The sequence below is a fragment of the Marmota flaviventris genome, chromosome 19, assembly GCF_047511675.1.
Source record: "Marmota flaviventris isolate mMarFla1 chromosome 19, mMarFla1.hap1, whole genome shotgun sequence".
NCBI lineage: Eukaryota > Metazoa > Chordata > Mammalia > Rodentia > Sciuridae > Marmota > Marmota flaviventris.
Genome location: NC_092516.1, coordinates 33,126,448 through 33,146,586, shown reverse-complemented (window position 1 = coordinate 33,146,586; position 20,139 = coordinate 33,126,448). Strand labels below are relative to the sequence as shown.

Sequence of the window (20,139 nt, the reverse complement as noted above, 5' to 3'; positions counted from 1 at the left end):
AAACTAAGGCAGGAGGATTGCAAGTTCAAAGCCAGCCTTAGCAACTTAACAAGGTCCTGTCTCAAAAACAAAAAAATAAATAAAATAAAATTTAAAAAGGCTGGGGATGTGGCTTAGTGGTTAAGCATCCCTGGCTTCAATCCTTGCTACCAAAAAAAAAAAAAAAAATAGCCAATAAACACATGAAAAGATGATCAACATTGCTAATCATTAGTGAAATCCCAGTCAAAACCACAGTAAGATACTGCCTCACACCTAATAGGTAGCCATAAAACAAGTTCAATAGTCAAAAATCTTCAGATCGCCCACCTAGCTAAAGACATTTTTATATCCAGACCAGTGGGGCATGACTTAGTGAGAAAATAACAACACAGATGAATCTCAAAATAATTTATGCTGGGTGAAAGAATCCAGGCAAAAAGGATGGACACTGTGTGATGACTATTATATAAAATTCTGTAAAGTACAAAGCAATGTGTAGTGATGGAAAGCAAAACAGTGGTTGCCTAGTAGGGGAGGGAACCCAGTTATACCTTGTTAGAAAAACACATGTGAACGTGTGTGCACGCATCTCCCTGGAAGCTGGAAACCCTCTGTGCTTGTCCTTGCTTAGAGCATCCACAACAGGAGTCCAAGTGTAGTCACGAGCCACGAGTCTGATGTCGTTACCTTTAGCAACACCAAGTCATCTTCAAGCAAGTTAGGATTCTTCCCTGATATGAGAATAAGGAAATCAGAGGTTTGTATTTACAGCCCACCATGCCACATTGACACAGCTGTGGCCGGCAGTGGACAGAACGCCTGTCTCACAAGCACTCACCTGCTGATGAGGAAAGGGAGATTCTAGCAAGCAAATGGCAGCAGCTCATGCTTATGGGGGCCTTACCAGATGCCAAGCACTTCCCAGGTGTCAGCTCACTTAATGCCCCAAATGACCTTAAAGGTCGTCTTATCTCCAGGAGAGGACTGTGGCACTGAAAGATTATGTCCATGATCTCGTAACCAGTGAATGGTGGAGCTGGGTTTGTACTGTGCAGCCTGTCCCCAGAATGTACATCTGTCACCACAACCCTTCTTCATACTGATGAGGTCTAAGTGATGCCAAGGTCACACTGATGAGGCTGAGGCAGGAGGATTGCAAATTCAAAGCCAGCCTCAGCAAAAGTGAGGAGCTAAGCAACTCAGTGAGACCCTGTCTCTAAATAAAATATAAAATAGAGCTAGGGATGGGGCTCAGTGGTTGAGTGCCCCTGCATTCAGTCCCTGGTATCCCCACCCTCCAAAAAAGGTCAAATTTAGCTGAGAATGGCCCTATTAGGGATTTTCTGATTACTTATGATGTAGAAAACTAGTTTTATAGTCCATGATGATGCAGAAGTAATATTTCACTTTGTCGTTGTTGTTGTTGTTTTAATGGAAAAGCCCAAGATCAAGAAGTCTCTAAGTGATGACAAATGTTCCAAAATGAATTTTAAACCTTCAGGAAAAGGGCTGGCCTTCTTATCCCAGAATGGTGAGTATTTTAACTGGAGAACTTTAAAAAAATTTTTTTGTAGTTATAGATGGACACAATATCTTTATTTTGTTTATTTATTTTTATGTGGTGCTGAGGATCGAACCCAGGGCCTCACATGTGTGAGGCAAGCACTCCATCACTGAGCCACACCCGCAGCCCTTAACTGGAGAACTTTCACACTTATAAAATGCTGCTAATCAGTTACATCCAGTCTGCTAAACTTTACAAGTTTCTCTCTTATATAAGGAGGCTGGTAAGCCGCTCCCAGCCCTCTTACGAGGGCCATGGGCATTCCCTCTCCAGGCAGGACCAGGACTAAACAGCTGGATTGCCTCACCTGGGCCCTGCCTGGGCTATATCCCCAGTCACCTGTTATTACTCAAGAGTCTCATCCTCCCTGTTTTTTTGAGGCCTGGTCTGTGTGCCAGCCTGCTCTCACTGGCCTCCTTTCTGGTTTCCCTAGGGAAGCACCTCTGGGCTCTCCCCCTGCTGACTATGCTTCCTCACTTCCTGCCTATCGCTTCCAACTTCATCCCTGTCCTCACTAGGACCCCCCAGGGCCTGGATCTTAGCACAGTTGGTGGGGACTTTCTGTCTCATCTCACAGGTGCTTTCAGTGGCTCTGGCCTAGGTTCCTGTGGTCAGCTACCCACCAAATGGTGACTTCTTCAAGGCTCTGTCCTGGGATGCCTCCTCCTGGAGCATCTGTTGTGCAGGGACTGTCTCTTCCTGGCACTCGCTCCCTCTCTAGCTGGTCGTGCTCAGCACCCGCTGCAGCGTGTAGAGGAGATCACAGTCATCCAGCCTGCCCTCCACAGTCTCTCGCTTTCTCTGTTCCCTTTGCTGAGGAAAGGCTGCACCCAGCTTCTCTGCTTGCCTGCCTGTGTCTCCCGTGGCTCATCCCTACACCCAACGCTCCCCTTCCTCACCAGTGACTTTGCGCTGTTGCCCCATAACCCTGCCCTCCTGTGAACTGCTTTCTCAGGAAACCCTCTTCCCCTGGCTTCCTTCCACAACCCTCACTCTATGTTTTCCTCTCCTCTGGGGCTAATCTGCAAGGCTGTGCAGTTTTTCTCCTATGGTAATCAGCATCCTAGCAGAGAGCCAGTCTCATGACTGTCCCTAAAGCCATCCTCAAGACGTACAGTTCCTATGAAAGCAACACAACTACAAAGGAAACCCCAGTTACTGTATTTCACCAATGATGTTATTAGCTGGTGATTCATCTTTAGTTCTAGCTATACCTTGATCTTGCCCTGGATCTTTCTGGTTGTTCCTTTAGCAATGATTGAGCACCTACTGTTTGCTAGCCACTGTGCCGATGGCTACTACTTTGTCAGCTGTCAAGGCTTTTCCCTTGGCCCATGTGGCATCTTTTCTCAAAGTCCCATTTCATCTGATTTTTGCATGCAGGTGGCTGTGACTTACTGTCCTTCAGCTAGGAGGTGTCTATGACAACGAACATAAGAATTAATCTTCCTTCATATCCAGTCTTGTTCTGACCTGGACTGCATATAATAATATGATTTTCTGATTTTAAAATCTGCCAAGTAATTAAAAAATCAACATCACTTAAAAGGATGGGGAAATTAGGAATTACACCAATTAGCCTAGACAAGAAGGGTAGAAAGTGGGATATCTCTTTTGAGTTACTTTTTTGAGAATAATCATAGTTCTCTAGAAGAGAGAATTTCCTGAGGCACATACCTCTCTTGTCTTAATGGTGCTTCAGACTAAGCAGATTATAGACAGATGTTATCAAATACTTTGTCCCAGATATCTAAATAGTTTAACTGTAGCCTCTCTGAGGCTGAAGGGTGGCACCAAAAGTTCTTCTTGTGACTCTACCATGCCTGTGTGGTCCCAGTCATCTCGTGAAGGCCCAGAGGGTTGTGTTTTGGGTTCTCTGATCTTCTTATGTGCCTAACACATCTAAGGACATAACAATGATTGACAAAGCTAGTCTGGAAGGCTTTAATTTCAAGGTGAATAATTTGAAAAGTGCTGTTTAGCTGGGGGCACTGGTGCATGCCAGTGGCCCAGGAGGCTGAAGGAGGAGGATCACAAGTTCAAAGACAGCCTCAGCAAATTAGTGAGATCCTGTCTCCAAAAAAAAGTGGGGGGGGGGGGCTGGGTATGTGGCTCAGTAGTTAAGCACCCCAGGTTCAATCCCTAAAGAAGAAAAGAAAGAAAAATCCCATTTATTTTGGCAAAAGATATCAAGTGATTCATGAACCATAAAATAATTCCACAAACATAAAACTTATTAAATTGTAGCCCAAAATGTGATGTCTGATATAAATGCAGGGCCTGGAATACATATAGAAGCAGTGATAGATGTCAAAGAAGATAATGGATTGCCACACATTGATGAAGAAGATGATGCTCTTAGTAAAGGACCAGGTATGTTGACTTTAAATGTAAAATATCATCTAACCACTTGAAAATTTAAGGCAAAAAATCAAAGAACAAAATCCACCAAAGGGGCTGGGGTTGTGGCTCAGGGGTAGAGCACTTGCCTGGCATGTGTGAGGCACTGGGTTTGATTCTCAGCACCACATATAAATAAGTAAACAAAATAAATGTCCATCAACAATTAAAAATTATTAAAAAATCCACCATTATTTTAAATAATTTATAAAGAAAATCAAATTGTGGGACTGGGGTTGTGGCTCAGTGGTAACGCGCTTGCCTAACATGCATGAGGTACTGGGTTCGATTCTCAGCACCACATACAAATAAATAAAATAAAGGTCCATCAACAACTAAAAAATATTTAAAAAAAGAAAATCAAATTGCATTTTTTTTTTGGTACTGCAATAGAACCCAGGTGTGCTTAACCATTGAGCCACATCCCTACCCCTTTTTTATATTTTATTTAGAGACAGTGTCTCACTAAATTGCTGAGGCTGGCTTTTGAACCTGTGATCCTCCTGCCTCAGCCTCCCAAGCCACTAGTATTACAGGTGTGCGCCACCGCACCTGACCCTCAAATTGCATTTCTAAGAACACTTAGGAGATTAAAATAATTTAGACATTACCTATAGGACATGGCCAAAACTACAACCAGAAAAAACCGGTATTAAGTTTACCGAGAAAACAATAACCTAAACACTCAGCCCCAAAAAGCAGAAAGGAGAAATAGTGAAACACTAAGAGAGCAGGAAGAAGGCAGTGGCAAGACACACTCACAGGCTGAGCATGGTGGCCATGCCTGTAATCCCATCAGCTCGGGAGGTTGAGGCAGGAGGATCATGAGTTAAAGCCAGCCTCAGCAACTTAGTGAGGCCCTAAGCAACTTAGTGAGACCCTGTCTCGCATTGTGGATGTGGCTCAGTAGTCAAGTGCTGCTGGGTTCAATCCCTAGTACTAAAGGATACACTCACAGATTACAGACTAGAAACAAAAGAAAAGTAGTAGGCCTAGAATTCTACATGCCTGTCCTTCAAGTAAAAGGTAAATAAGACAACCTGAGCCTCGTGGTCTGAACAGAGGTGTTAAAATGCATGTAGAGGCTGAGGCTCCTTTAGTTGAAGTGATTACGACCATGGGTTTCAGATCTTGGATTTGCTGGATTTTGGAATATCTGCACGTACATAGTGAGATATCTCTGGGAGAGACACAGGTCTAAACATGAAACTCATTTATGTTTCACATACACCTTATACAGATGCCTGAATGTCACTTATACAATATTTTTAGTGCATCTGTGTTTGACAATGCGTCGTAAGGTCAGGTATGAATTTTCTACTTGTGGGGTCAGCACTCGGAAAGTTCTAGATTTTGGAGCATTTTGGATTTCAGATTTTCAGATTAGGGCTTCACAAACTGCACTAAGTAGGAAGGAGAAAGTAGATAGTCACAAGTAAGGCTTTATGGTAAAAGAGTCCTATGTTCAACTCCAAGCTAATACCCAGAAATTATTTTATAGGAAGATGTTAACAAAAGTAGACACAAGAAATGGAGAAAACCTGAATCATGAGGAAAAACTGTCAAAACTTTTATGAGCAAGTTCATTCAAAATTTAAGGAAACAATAAGAATTAGTCTTAGATCTTTTTTAAAAAAATCAAAACATAACAGCATAAAATAAGCCTTCCAGGTCATTTAACAAAATTAGCATAATCAGGGCTGGGATTGTGGCTCAGGGGTAAAGCACTTGCCTTGCATGTGTGAAGCACTGGGTTTGATTCTCAGCACCGCATATAAATAAATGAATAAAATAAAGGTCCATCAACATCTAAAAAATATATTTTTAAAAATTAGCATAATCAAGTTATAAAAACTCAATGAAGATTAAAAAATGAAAACAGTAACCATTGTTCTCAACAGGGAAAAAGGGTGACATGAAAACCACTTAGAGTGGGGATTCTGGGAAGATGAGGGTGGCACGTGGGTGGTTTTTTTTTCCATATTTCTAGATCCCCACATGAAGCAAGCACAATTAGAATGCAAAACCAAAAGAGCATAAACTATAGTAGAATCTTATTTTGTGATAAGGTGTTAACATGAAAGTCAAAATTTGAGTAGAAAGGGATAAATCACTAGCTACATAACTTGAGTGACCTCAGAATGCAAAAATGGATGCAAGAGGAAAAGAACAGATATAAGACACAGAAGCAATCAGAGCATCTTCCAGACCTGAGAATGTGAGGATCCAGATCTCCCAGCAGGAACTCTGCAAGCCTGGCAGAGCCGCCTGGGGGAGAGCATGTGTATGCTCCAGGGGACCAGGGAGCTCCAGTGCTCAAATGAGGGCTGCGGAGCCCCAGGAACTCACCATCCAAACTCCCTTCAGGAAAACCTAGGCCCGAGGAGACAGTGCTGGGTAGAACTCACACTGAAAAGCCTGGAGCAGAAGGGCAAAGAAGGATCCAATGAAAAGGAATTGGGAAGTCACTGAAAGAACAGAAGGGGGAGTTCTAGAATCCTGAGGCTAGAAAAACTGTTGTGCGTCATCCACCTAAGCCCTAAAGTTCAGATACCTACTTTTCTTTCTTAAAAAAAAAAAATCCACAAGAGAGGATAGTATTTTTAAAATATATGTGTGTCAGTGTGTGTCTCTCTCTCTCTCTTTCTCTCTCTCTCTCTGTATGTATTTTAGCTGTTGATGGATCTTTATTTTTGATTTATTTGTATGTGGTGCTGAGAATTGAACCCAAGACTTCACACATGCTAGGCAAGCGTCTACCACTGAGCCACAACCCCAGCCCCAGATACCTACTTTTCTGTAGAAAAGAATAGGGTATGGTCTTGTCTAAAATGAAATTATTACAAGAAAAAAAGAATAAGAAGCAGAATACTGCCACGGAGAACCAAAGCCTGAAAGAAGCCTGCAAAAGAGATGAAAACTGTCACAAATATTGTAACATGAGCCCAAATAAATTGAGAATGTGATAGAAGAGATGACAGGATAATTAATCAGAATTAGAAAACCTCAGATGAGAAAACAGCTCAAGAAAGAATTTAGAAATAAAAGAAAAACATTCTTAAAAGACCAAACTAGAAGGAAAAAAGTAAACAAAAAGAGAGACTGCCTTAAGATAAATAGAAAGGGAAAGGGAGAATTCTAAAAGACTTCAAGAAAACAGATTTAAAAAGGCAAATAAGTCCTAATGTCACAGGACTCCCTATAAGAACACAAAATCAATAGATTAAATATGAAAATTGATACTTCCTGAACATTTTCTCAAAATGAAAAGACAGGACTGATATGTTCAAAGGACATCTGTAAACCTGACCCAGGACAACTAAAAAGTCCTTGTGGGGAGGGCAGGAAAGGGAGAGAGACAGACAGAGAGGAAGGCAAATTAGCAAACCCAAGGACATCTGGCAAAGGGAGCAAGTGAGACATAAACAAGATCAGACTGCCTTAAGAGAAATAGAAAGGGAAAGTTTGTTTTAAATACCAAAAAAATGTTTTTCTTAAGTTCCTAGCAGAGAGAAAATGAACTTGGGATTTTACTTTAGTCTTCAGATGGAGTTGACTCAAGAATTCCAGTACTATTGCTCTTGCAAGCCCCTCCTCTGGACATCAGAGGACATGAGCAAAGGATGGTAGCAAATGCTGCACTAAGGACTGCGGGGCACCTGGAATGCTCCACGTCATTAGGGCAGGTGTCCCCGGCCATCCTGCTTCCTTCCTCTGCCTTAGTCTCATCTTTGCAGTGTCAGTGCCTGAAACATCTGTCCCTCAGTCCTCTCCTTGCTCCTGGAATGGAAATGTCCTGCCCTCTGAGAGTGGAGTGCTGTCAATCACTGCTGCATTCCCACAGCCTAGCAATGCTAAGTGTGCTTCTAGGAATTCAATAAAAACTTGCTAAGTATTAATGAATAAATACATAACATCAACTGGAAAGCCACTTGAAATATTAAGAGTGACTGTACCTGTAATCCCAGCTACTTGGGATGCTGTGGCAGGAGGATCACAAGTTCAAAGTCAGCCTCAGCAAAAGTGAAGTGCTAAGCAACTGTCTCTAAATGAAAGAAGCCTGCAAAAGAGATGAAAACTGTCACTGGGGATGTGGCTCAGTGGTCGAGGGCTCCCGAGTTCAATCCCTGGTATTTCCACCCCCGGCAAAATCAGAAAATATGGAGAAAGAAAAACTATGAAGAGGAAAAGAAGTTTCAGTTGATGATAACAAACTATAAAGTATCTAGGAATAAACAAAAAGAATTTGTGAAATATATATTAAAAAAATAGCAAAGCCAAAAATAGACGAATGGATTACACCAAGCTGAGAAGTTTATGCACAGCAGAGGAAACAATGAGCAAAGCAAAGCTACAAACTATGGATTGGGAGAAAATATTTGCAAGCAGGACATCTCAGAACTGGGTAACACCCAGAATATACCTGAGGAACTCAAGAGTAAGAAAATACTGTGACTTAAAGATGGGCAAAGTACTAGAATAGACATTTCTCCAACGATGACATGCAAATGACCAACATGAAAAAAAATGTTCAACATCACTAATCATGCGAACTAAACTACAATAAGATATCACCTCACATCTGTCAGACTGACTGGCTATTACCAAAAAGATGAAAGTAAGTGTTGGTGAGGATGTGGAGGAAAAGGGGGGCCTCTGTACACTGTTGGTGGGAATGTCTAGCCATTGCAGAAGACTGTATAGAGGTTCCTCAAAAAGCTGAAAGTAGGGGTTGGGGTGTAACTCAGTGGTAGAGCGCTTGCCTAGCTTCTGTGAGGCACTGGGTTTGATTCTCAGCACCACATAAATAAGATAAAATAAAGGTATTGTGGCCATCTACAACTAAAAAAAATAAATAAATAAAACTAAAAGAATTAACATTGTGTTAGCTTTTGATCACTTGACAAAATACCTGAGAATAACAACAAAAGGAAAGATTTGCTTCGGCTCATGGTTTCAGAGGCTCTGGTCCGTGGGTGGCTGGCTCCATTGCTTAAGCTTGAGGTGAGGCAGAACATCATGGCAGAAAGGCTTGGTGCAGGAATTCTGGCCACTTCATGACAGCTGGGAAGAAGAAGGGGTGGGGGACAAAGATATAGTCCCTAAGGACCCACTCCCTCCAACCAGGCCCCACCTCCTACAATTTCCACTAATTCCCATTTGTCCACTCAGTTAGAAATCCCTCAATGGATTAACCCATTGATGAGCCACCTTTGAACATTGCCCACTGGGGACTGAACCTTCAACACATTGAGCCTTTGGGAGACATTCCAGATTCAAACCATAACAATACCACCTTGAGCTATATAGATAAAGGATTTGAAATGATGATGTTGGAAGAGACATGCACTTCCATGTCCATCACAGCACTGTTCACAAAAGTCAAGATATGGAATCAACCTACATGTCCATCAATGGATGAGTAGATAAGTAAAAAAAGATATACACATGGAATACTATTCAGCCTTAAAAATAAATTCTGTCATTGGTGACAATATGGATGAACCTGGAGGATGTTGTGCTAAATGAAATAGGCAAGGCACAGAAAGCCAAATGGTGAATGATCTCACAACCTAGGACAACTGAACTCAGAAGCTGAGAGTAGAATGGTGATTATCAAGGATTGGGAATAGTGACTATAGTTAATAATGTATTTCAAAATTTCTGTGAGTAAACTTCAAATGTTCTTACCATGAATGTGTATGTTTGAGGTGATAGGTATGTTAATTAGCTTGATTAAGCATTCTACATTGTATATTTATATCATAAGTATATATATTAAAATTTGTCAATTTATAATTTTAGTACCCCAAAGTACTGAACTTTACAGACCTTATAAAAATCTTGAATAAATGGAAACATTACCTACCTGGTAAGACTTGGTATTGTAGCAATGTAGATTCTCCCCAAAATAACTTAGAGACTTAACTGCAATTCCAGCTAATTCTAATCCCAATAGTTTTACAAATTTGACAAAATAATCCTGGAAAAATAATGGTCAGAAACAGACAAGTATATTAAAAAGAAAATCAAGAGGATAATTTTAGTTCTATTTATTAAAATATACTAAAAATGTAAAGCCTCAGTAAGTAAACTGGTTCTGCAAAAAAAAAAAAAATAGGCTGATTATTATAAACACAGATGGGCATTCAGTACATAGTAGCTATCCCTCCTTGGTAGGGGAAAAATGGACTATCTAATAAATGCAGCTGCAGTTGGCTAAATTTAGGGGAAATATTTGGGTGGATTAAAAGGTAAATGTAAAGACTGGAACCATAGAATTGAGAGCATGTAAAAGTGTATGTTATATTCTTAGTGTTGATAAAGGCTTACGTATAAAAACTAAGGTAAAATACAGAGAAAATACTGATAGAAATCAAAACCAGTTTTTGGCAAAAGAAGCCAAGAACACAATGAAAAATCAAAGAGAAAACATTAAGGGAATATCCTTAAAATAAGAAAAAAATAGGAAAAAGCCACTCTTCAAAAACATAAGTGACCCATAAACATAAAAAGAACTTCACTGATATTAAGAAAATGCAAATTAAAACAATAAAGTGCTATCAAAAATAAATGGTGCTTATGGCAGTGATGTAAGGGAAAAATAGTTTCATGCACTGAAAGTGGGGTGGATGATAAAATGGCTCAATCTTTCTAAAAGGCAGTCTGGAAACATGCACCAAAGGTTAAAATGCGAGCATTCTGTTTCACCCAGCAACTCTGCTTCTGGGGATTTACCCCGGGAATGTTCAGAGGTGTGGGCAAAGCTGTGCGGATGAGGGTGTTCACTGCAGCATTGCTCAGAAAATGGAAAAGCCCTTGGCTGAGTAGAGTACGGCACAGCTCCCGTGGTTTCCATGCACATCACAATGATTTACAGCCATTAAAACTCTTACAGAATACAGTGTTGACAGAAAAACAGGACACATGACCCCATATTTGTTATCTATCTTCTCTGATAACTACTAGTAGGATGTACACTAGAATGTCATTAGCCCATTAATTAATTCCCAGGTTTTCAATTCTGTGAATATTTCAATGAAATTGACACAAGTGCATTAAAATCGGTCAGAAATCATAATCTAGAGATTATGTGTATATATATATTGAAATTATAATCATGTCCACATATATTCCTACTATATACCACTATATACATGTATTATATTCCTACTGCTAGACTTTTTTTGGTGGGGGGATACTAGGGATTGAACTCAGGGGCACTTGACCGCTGAGCCACATCCCCAGCCCTATTTTGTATTTTATTTAGAAACAGGGCCTCACTGAGTTGTTTAGCACCTCGCTTTGAACTTGAGGTCCTCCTGCCTCAGCTTCCCGAGCTGCTGGGATTACAGGCATGCGCCATGGTGCCCAGCCTGTTATGTTCTTTTGTAACTATATAATTACATATTGTATACTAAGGTTTTTATAGGTGTTCCACATCTAGGACCATGGGACAAAATGGGTTCATGTTTTGGTTATGCTAGAGGTACATATTTTTGTTGTTTCTTACAGCTCTTGGAACAGGGTCTGCTATATAAATGGTGCCCAGTATACGTTTTTTTAACAAATCTAGTATTTTCTGCAATGAGCAAGCTTGACATCAATAGTTAAGAATTTTACTCAATGAACTATCTTTTATAAAAGACTTAAATTTCCTGCAAATCTATCAGTCCATTCCATCCTACCTGCTCCCTCGGGTTATAACACTGGTCCTTTGGGTCCACGGGTAATGCCCATGACAGGCATTACCATGTACTTCCTGTGTGTGTGGTGCTCAGCTTGCAAGCTAATGCATCGGATTTTCACAATACCTGTGAGGCAGGTACCAGTACGGTGCCCCTTTTGTAGATGAGGAAACTGGCAGAGAGAGTATTAACTGGCCAAGGTTGTGCAGCGAGTACGTGGCACAGAGGGGCCTTGAGCCTAACTCACGTGGCCCTAGTCTGTGCTACACAGTGCTGCTTCAGAAGAAGCAAGAACCTTGACAGGTTAGGGCTTGTTTTCTTGACTTCCTACCTCATTCCTCCATGCACAACTCTTACCCAAGCCCGAGGCCTGCCGCAGGTTATGTGTTCTCCAGCCTGGGGTTCATGTGGGAAGCACACACAGGTCTCCATTAGTCTCTAAAATCTGGCACTGGGATCATGAATCTTCCTGATGTCCTTGTACTTGGAGCATACCATAGAGGCTCCTGGACTGGGAGGCTGGTTGGTGGAGTGGATTGGTCACACTCCCTTCCACAGCACCTGTTCCAACACCACTGCCCATCCCCATTCTCCATAGTGGAGTATCGAGAACTCAAGTCAAGAGTCTCCTTACCTTTGTTATTCAACAGAGATTTAAATCTCTCTGAAGACAACGTAAGCAAGAGCCAGGAGGGTTCCCCACCAAAACATGGAAAACATCAACTATTGAGGAGAAAACAACAGGTACCAGGAGGTTCAAAGGCAGTGCTGACAAGCAGCCAGGGTCTGCAGAGAACTTGCTTTGTCTCAGGTGGTCACTGAAGCATTCTGCAGTTTCCTCGCCCCCTCTGACAGGATGGGGACACAGAGGCCATCACAGGAAAGGGCAGAATTAGAGTAAGAGACTCCAGGCTGCAGGATTGTATTAATGCTCATTTTAATTAAACTTTATTCCAGAGAAAAATGAAAAACCCAAGAATGACCAGGAGGAGAAGCTCAACACGTGGGTCAATAACATGTACGTCTTCTTTGTGAATACGCTCTTCCAGGCGTACAAGCACGAGGAGCTGCTCAAGGAAAAAGTAAAGGAAAACCGGTTGCGGGATGCAGCCATGGCTCAACAGAAGAAGATGGAGAGTGAAGAGCTAGAAGCAAGGTATGGCAGGGCCCTGGCCCTCCTCTGGCACGAACTCAGCTTTCTTCCCCATCCTTTGTAGCTACCAGGAGCATCGGGAGCACATGCTTGCACTGCCAAGTACACAACGTCCCAAGGTTGTCCAGAGCATAAAAAAAATATCTGGCCTCTGCTCCTGCCGGTTCTTCCAGAGGGCTGGGAGCATCTTTTGTTTATATAGAGGGGCTAGCATCTGCTCCTGACCCCAGGACCTACCAGATCCTGGCATCTCTGGAGGCACGTTTTTATATATTAATGAGATGACTGTGGCTGGGGCCCTGGATAACTTTGTTGCCCAAGGAACCACCTGTGACTGGAGAACTTCCAGCTTCGCCCTTGTCTCTGGGCAGGTGGGGAGGCTGGGGACTAAGTTCTGTTAGTCATGCCTACATAATGGAACCTCTACAGAAACACCAAATCATGGGTGGGATTTAGTTTCTGGGGCTGAACATATCCATGTGATGGGAAGGTAAGTCTGCAGGGACAGAAGTTCTTGTGCTCAGGGGACTCTTCTGGACTTGACCGTACATCCCTCTTCATCTGGCTGTTCGGCTGTTCATTTTTATTCCTTTTTTTTCCTTTTGTAGTCCTGGGGATTGAACCCAGGTGTACTCTCCCATGGAGCTACACCCCTAGCCCTTTTCTATTTTTTGAGACAAGGTCTCACTTAGTTACCCAGGTGGGCCTAGAATTTGTGATCCTCTCGCCTCAGCCTTTGGTAGTTGGAATTACAGTCGAGCACCACTGCTCGCTGCTGTTCATTTTTATTCTTTGTAGTATCTCTTAAAGTAAACCAGTAAATGTAAGCAAAGTTTTTTGCTAGAGGCTGTGAGCTATTCTAGCATATTATAGAACCTGAAGGGGGCGTTGTGGGCACTTCTGATTCATAGCTGGTTGGTCAGAGGTATCCGAGTCCTGAACTGTGACTGGCATCTGGATGGGGGTGGCCTCGTGGGACTGAACTCCCGTCACTTGTGAGGTCTGTGCTAATGTGAGTAGATGGTGTAAGAATTTTATATCAGTGGTGTTGGACTGTTGGTGAGGTGAAGAGAAAATGTGGTGTCAGAATTGTCAAGGGGTGTCCCCGCCTGGTCTGGGGGGCTTGGGGCTCACTGTGAGCTGCTTGTTTTCCTGGGTGTCTAAGTGGAACTGACATCTGTGTGAGAGGCAACAGGAAGCCATGGTTCAGACCCTAGCCCCCCCACCGCTCTGTGCACGACTCCAAGCCTCCTGTCCTCGCTTGTCAGGTGGGGTCATGGTAATACCTCACAGGACCGCTGGGGCCAGGAAGACAGCTGAAGGCCAGGAGTCCAGGAAGCAAGGCGGGATGCTGCACTCACTGCAGTATCACTGCTGAGGCTCAGCTCTGCATGGTCCTTTAGCAGTGCAGACACCTGCCCTTGGTGATGTGTGTCTCCACTCACTAGAGAAAGCATTGCTGTATGCTAGAGGGCAGGAACATATGAGGACTGTCACAAGGTCACCCCGAAAAAAGAGGTTGACACCTCAGGTCAGATCGACAGCATTCTACCTGGGCTGTCTAGCTATGGCTTTACTTATTACTAACTCAGGCAAGGTGATGGCAGTTTAGTTTTGGTCACAGGCACTGCTGAAATACAGATATGGACAACTTTACTTGATACACAGAATAAGAACTATTGGGCACGGTGCCACATGCCTGTAATCCCAGTGGCTCAGGAGGCTGAGGCAGGAGAATAGCAAGTTCAAAGCCAGCCTCAACAACTTAGTGAGGCCCCAAGCAACTCAGCAAGACCCTATCTCAAAGTAAAATATAAAAAAGGGTTGGGGATATGGCTCAGTGGGTAAGCCCCCTGGATTCAATCCCCAATACCAGAATAAATAAAAAAAATTCAAAGGAAAAAAATCTACCTTCCTGTGTTTGCTTTTTTAGGCTGAATATCTTAAGGAAGGAAGAGGCCAAGAAACAAGATACTGAGATGGACATCCCTGTGATCAAGGAGCCAGGGGACGCCCTGTCCTCAGTCCTCACACAAAGCCCTCCCAAAGAGGATACAGCTATGTCCCAGGCCAGCAAGTCCACCCCGAGTAAGAAGAAGAGAAAGTAAAGGCACGTACTGTTGAGGGTAGACTGCAAGGACACAGAGCAGCTCAGGACAGCAGGAACTGTGATAAATGTCCTGCACAATAAAGTTGTTTGCAGTTTACTTCTGCTCTTGGTGTTCTGGAACACTCCTATCTTGACCCACTGCACCCAGCTTTTTGCAGCTGGATCACTGAAAGGCCTGCATTTTGGAAATTGAGTTGAATGAATATCCAACACACACACGCATATTAATGAACATGTTTTAAATACACGTCTAAAAAATCAAAAGTAATGCCATGATGATGAAGTTAGAATCTGATAAAATGAATGAGAAGACAGTGAGGAGCGGCTGGGGATGTGGCTCAAGCGGTAGCGTGCTCGCCTGGCATGTGTGCGGTCTGGGTTCGATCCTCAGCACCACATGCAAACAAAGATGTTGTGTCCCCTGAAAACTAAAAAATAAATATTAAAAATTAAAAAAAAAAAAAAGAAGACAGTGGAGAATGGAAGAAATTATTCAAAACATTTCTTCAGACACTCTTGTTTCCCACACTGGGTACATTCTCTATCCCCAAAACCACCTGGAGTTCTTCAGGTTCCACTTCCTGTGGCTTCTCCCCTGGCCCATTTCTGCAAATGCCCACAGTTCTCTATCGCATTTGAAAACCACCACACAGCAGTGAGTCCAGGCAGCAGTGAGAGGAGGAGCCAGGTGTTCAATAGATGGTTGTTGAAAGTTTTATAGTTAATAATTTGTGTTAAAATTTAAGGGTCACCACCAATTTAAAGCTACCCAAATTAGCAAAAGGAATACATGAAACCATCAATTTTAACAGAAAGATGGGAAACAGAAAAGTGCTGATGCCCCAACAGCCAAAGGAAACAGACTAAACCCACTCGTGCTGCTCCCCCAAACGAGCCCAGAGGTAATTTAATGGCACTGAAAAATAAAAATTCACCTCAACATCACTTCACAAGGGAACTATCTTAGAGCCACACAGAAAGAATGAAAATAAAGACACACACAAAGATACGCCAGGCTGATCTGTTCAAGGTAACTGCACTAGCAAGCACTATCACAACCCAAAGGCAACATCATACCTACACATTAGCCTTGCAAAGCTGAGGGAGCCCCAGGGAGAAGTGCCGTCTTGACAGCAGAAAGCAGGAAAATGGGGATCAGATGACGAGAGCAACTAAACTATAAACCCTGAATTAGCACAGAGCTAGGAACCAGAATGCAATAGAGAATTAACACTTGACACACTGACCACTTTTTAGGTTGTGAAGTAGAGCAATTCCACATGATGTGTATAGCACATCTATTCTAGCTGCAAATGACTGCACAGTGTGCACACAGCACACCATAAACACAAAAGCCACAATCTGAAGTAACACAAGGGTGATGAGGAAATCACAATGGACACTGTGAATTATTCAGGACCAAGTGACAATGAAAGTACCGTGAATCAACAAAGCCATTTCCTCCTAACAGGCTCATACACGTTAAGTGATAGAGAATATGGGAAGCAAACTTTAGGACTAGTGAAATATCATGTTTTTTGGACCATTTAGCTAGTTTTTACCTAGACCCTGGGCTGACCAGATAATAAAAATCAGCATAACTAAGACAGCTGAATTTCATCTCATTCAAGGAGGACAGAATTGTGGCTCCCTGGGATGGCTCCTCAGGAGTTCCATATGACAATGAGGAGTGCTTTCTGTTTAGAACACATTGTGCACTTTCATTAAGCTCTCTGTATTAAACGAGTCTAAAAAATCACAATAGTACTCAGGATAAAAGCCAAGTCTAGCCAGGTGTGTGGTGCATGCTGTAATCCCAGTGGCTCAAGAAGCTGAGGCAAGAGGATTATAAATTCAAGGCCAGCCTCAGAGACTTAGTGATGGCCTAAGTAACTTAGTGACACCCTGTCTCAAACAATAAAAAGGACTGGGGGTGTGGCTCAGTGGTAGAGCACCCCTGGGTTCAATCTTCAGTACCAAAAAAAAAAAAAAGGGCAAGTCTAGCAATTACTTTGGGCAAATACATCCTTATTTGGGTTTCACAGCTAGGGAATGGAATATAGCTGTGAAAGCATCAAATGACCTTTTAAATCGCCAGGGCACGTCCCAGGAACCACTGGTAATGCTTTCATCTAGCAACAGAAGAGTGCCTCAGCGCAAAACCAGAATTTTAAAAACTTTAACAATTTATTAGTCTTATTTTCCAGTAAAATATTCACATGTCAAAAGAATGGAATGATAGAGATATAGCCAACTACCTTTAAGTAATTCCGCATAAATATTTAAAATCTAAAAACCTCAGGGGATCATCAGACTGAGTAGAAATTTGTTTCTTCAAAGCAAGTATTGCTTTACTATTGTCATTAATCCAGTCAATAATATGACCAATAACTTGCAATGGTAAACAAAGTGTTTGCTGAGTTTCTTAAAAGATGCTTTCCATGAGCCATTATCAGTCAATCCAAGAAGAAGATGTTGTTGAACTGCGTGGCACAAAGTTTCTTTACCTCTTCTGCAAAAAAGAACAGAAAACAGTGCATAAGGAATAGGGGTTCTTACTTAAAAGGTTGTATGCTACGTGTTAGTGCCTTAAATTCTTCTGAAATAAAACTGGGAATAAATAAATGTCTGCATTAATTTTGACTTTAAATTCCAGAAGCCCAAACAAAAAGTAATAAACCAAGAAAAAGGGAACAGACTCCATACCTAACAAACCCATGAGACCTCAATACTTCCCAACATACTGAAATCCTGCTTCTCTGGGCCTGAAAAAGCTTAAACCCAGGGCAAATAGTACCTGAGACACCCACAGGTTGGGGTTACAACATCCAAGATACAGTCAATTTCAGAATCTGATGCAACAACACAAATACTCTGGTTGCAACCTTGAATTGTAGATCAAGGGCTCCATAGAGGTATCATGATCTTTACTGAATTCCCATTTTAAGTCAGGCTTGTACTATGTTTTTAATACACAATGAATACAGGTTTTAGTATAGAAGAAAAATTTCACAGGCCTTAGAAGATATATTTTTAAAAACCTTGCATCTAACTTTCCTTGTAGTTTGTACTGGGGGTGCGTTTCCCCCCACCTGCACTGCTGCTTGCCCCAGCTCCAGGTGTAAGGCAGAGTAGCAGAGAGGCTAGTGAAGGGGACACTGCCCTTTCCCCAGGACAGCAGCTGTCAGAACCCCACTGACTCATTCAGCACAAAGGACCAGACCGACAACTCTGGTTGCAAGGTGGAGAATTCTCATCCTGCCTATGGGTGGAGACAGCTGGGACTATCATATGAATCCAGCAGCTCTGCATATAAAAGATGTGTTTTCATCTTTTTGATAAAAAGAGACATTTTTACACACAATACATAAAGCCATGGGTTATTTTAGCACTGTAGAAAATAATTTCCTTTTAGTCTCGATTAAGCTTGCTGGTCACAGGACACAGAAACATAAAATGGAGAAATCTGCCTAAAATCTTAATGATCATCATTTGCTCTATATACCATGTTTCCTAATACATTGAAGAGAATTTCCAAATATCAGTAGCATTAAAATTACGGTCAAATACCAAATTCAATTTACCATTGACTTCGATCAGGTTTGCATTTTTTTGATTCAAAATAACATACAGCTCCCGCTGATCAGACTTTTTCCCAACAACCCAATAATCACTCATGGCTTTCACGATGATTTCTTCATCTTCATCTGCTCTGTAAGGCAAGAGTTTCAGAATGTACTATTTTATTATACACTTAGCTACACTGTGGGAAAAAAAAAAGCATTTCAAAACAAGAAACTGGATACTAAATAGTCACTTAAGAAGTTCAGGAAGGCCCATGTGAATGGACAGGGCTTATGGACCCATTCAGAAGGGGTGCCCATAAAGGTGGTCAGACCTGGCCTCTATGAAGGGGCTTTGGGCTACTCAGTTTTGAAGATGACTCCTTTAATATCCTTTAACAAAGGGATACCTATTTGAGAAGTTGTCATGAATACCTAGTAAAATCACTGTTGATGTCACCTAGAATCTTCATCAAATCTGGATGAACAGACGTAAGCGACACACTGGGTGTTTTCCTCATGTGAATTGTACTTTTCTCTGCTAAATTCATATGGTTGAAGTAGATAAACTTAAACTGTGGTTCCTTTTCAGACCTGTAAAAACATGTCATTAAGAGGGTAACATTCTGAACATTATACAAACTACACAGCTACATTTTAAAAACCATATGGCAAAAGCCTGGTATTTTCAAAGGCTGGGTCTTTAATTCAAGAATCTTAGTTAACATGTAACAGACTTTTCACTCAGTAATCACTTATATGATATCAAGCATGATGGAATTTTCCAGAGAGCTGAAGCTTATTAACTGACTGATTTGAAGTACAGGGGGACTGAACTCAGGTCCTCACAAATGCTATGCAAGGTTTCTACCTCTGAGTTGCATCCCTAGCCATTTTCTAAAATAAAAGTTTTATTTCTATTTTTTATCTTACTAAGTTGCTAAGGCTGGCCTTTAACTTGTGATCCTCCCACCTCATTCTCTTATATAGCTGGGATTGTAGGCATGTGCCACCATGTCTGGCCTAGAGTTTACCATTTTTTTGGGAGGGGGAAGGGGAGGGTACTGGGGACTGAACACAGGGGTGCTTTACCATGGAGCTGCATTTCCAGCCCTTTTTATTTTGAGACAGTGTCTCACTAAGTTGCTGAGGGTCTTACTAAATTGCTGAGGCTGGACTTGAACTTTTGATCTTCCTACCTCAGTCTCCCAAGTCACTGAAATTACAGGTGTGCACCACTATCCCATTTAAAGTTTCTTTTTTAAACACTAGAAGTATTTTCTAAATGAAATCATAGTGTTTTATAAATGGTAATCACTTGGTTATTTGCTGACTTTTTAACAAATGCAAATGAAATCCACACAGGCTATTTATCTTCTAGTGGAAGGGTCAGCAAACTACAGCCCTGAAACTAAATCTGGCCATTTTTCTAAATAACAGTTTACTGGAACACAGAATGCCCATACAAATATTTATGCGTTATCTATGCTACTTTCAAGCTAAAATAATAGTTGAGTAGTTGCAACATATATAGCCCACAACATCTAAAATACTTACTATTTAGCCCTTTACAGAAAGAGTTTGCCAACCTCTGACTCAGGAGAGTAACATCTCATTTATCCCACAGTGCTGGGGAATGAAGGAGGCGCTCCATGTGGATTACCCAGTCACACAACTGA

General features: G+C 41.8%; 2 protein-coding genes and 1 long non-coding RNA gene across 4 annotated transcripts in view; 1 reads left to right on the top strand and 2 right to left on the bottom strand.

The window, feature by feature from the left end:
* Rsph10b (radial spoke head 10 homolog B) overlaps window positions 1-14,994 on the top strand; it is a 47,851-nt gene extending 32,857 nt beyond the window's left edge. Inside the window, exons 17-21 of the mRNA XM_027953222.3 lie at window positions 614-739; window positions 1,423-1,513; window positions 3,824-3,919; window positions 12,592-12,790; window positions 14,721-14,994. Of these exons, the coding sequence (XP_027809023.3) occupies window positions 614-739; window positions 1,423-1,513; window positions 3,824-3,919; window positions 12,592-12,790; window positions 14,721-14,895 (687 nt within the window). The 3' untranslated portion in view covers window positions 14,896-14,994. The remainder of the gene's footprint in view (window positions 1-613; window positions 740-1,422; window positions 1,514-3,823; window positions 3,920-12,591; window positions 12,791-14,720) is intronic.
* Window positions 158-10,021, bottom strand: LOC114106342 (uncharacterized). Its single transcript, XR_011705490.1, has 5 exons — window positions 9,816-10,021; window positions 8,859-9,010; window positions 7,903-8,006; window positions 2,170-2,287; window positions 158-713 (listed from the first exon to the last, which is right to left on the bottom strand). It is a non-coding gene; the product is annotated as an uncharacterized lncRNA (long non-coding RNA).
* The window catches only part of Ccz1 (CCZ1 homolog, vacuolar protein trafficking and biogenesis associated), a 32,166-nt gene continuing 24,581 nt past the window's right edge, over window positions 12,555-20,139 (bottom strand). The window contains exons 13-16 of one of the 2 annotated variants that reach the window (XR_011705489.1): window positions 18,896-19,054; window positions 18,482-18,609; window positions 13,116-17,409; window positions 12,555-13,072 (exon numbers count right to left, since the gene is read on the bottom strand). Coding sequence is in view for 1 of the 2 variants with exons in the window: in XM_027953258.3 (XP_027809059.1) it covers window positions 17,354-17,409; window positions 18,482-18,609; window positions 18,896-19,054 (343 nt within the window). In the remaining variant the exon portion in view is untranslated. Of the gene's footprint in view, window positions 17,410-18,481; window positions 18,610-18,895; window positions 19,055-20,139 lie in introns of both variants that reach the window. The other variant, XM_027953258.3, reaches the window with a different exon arrangement.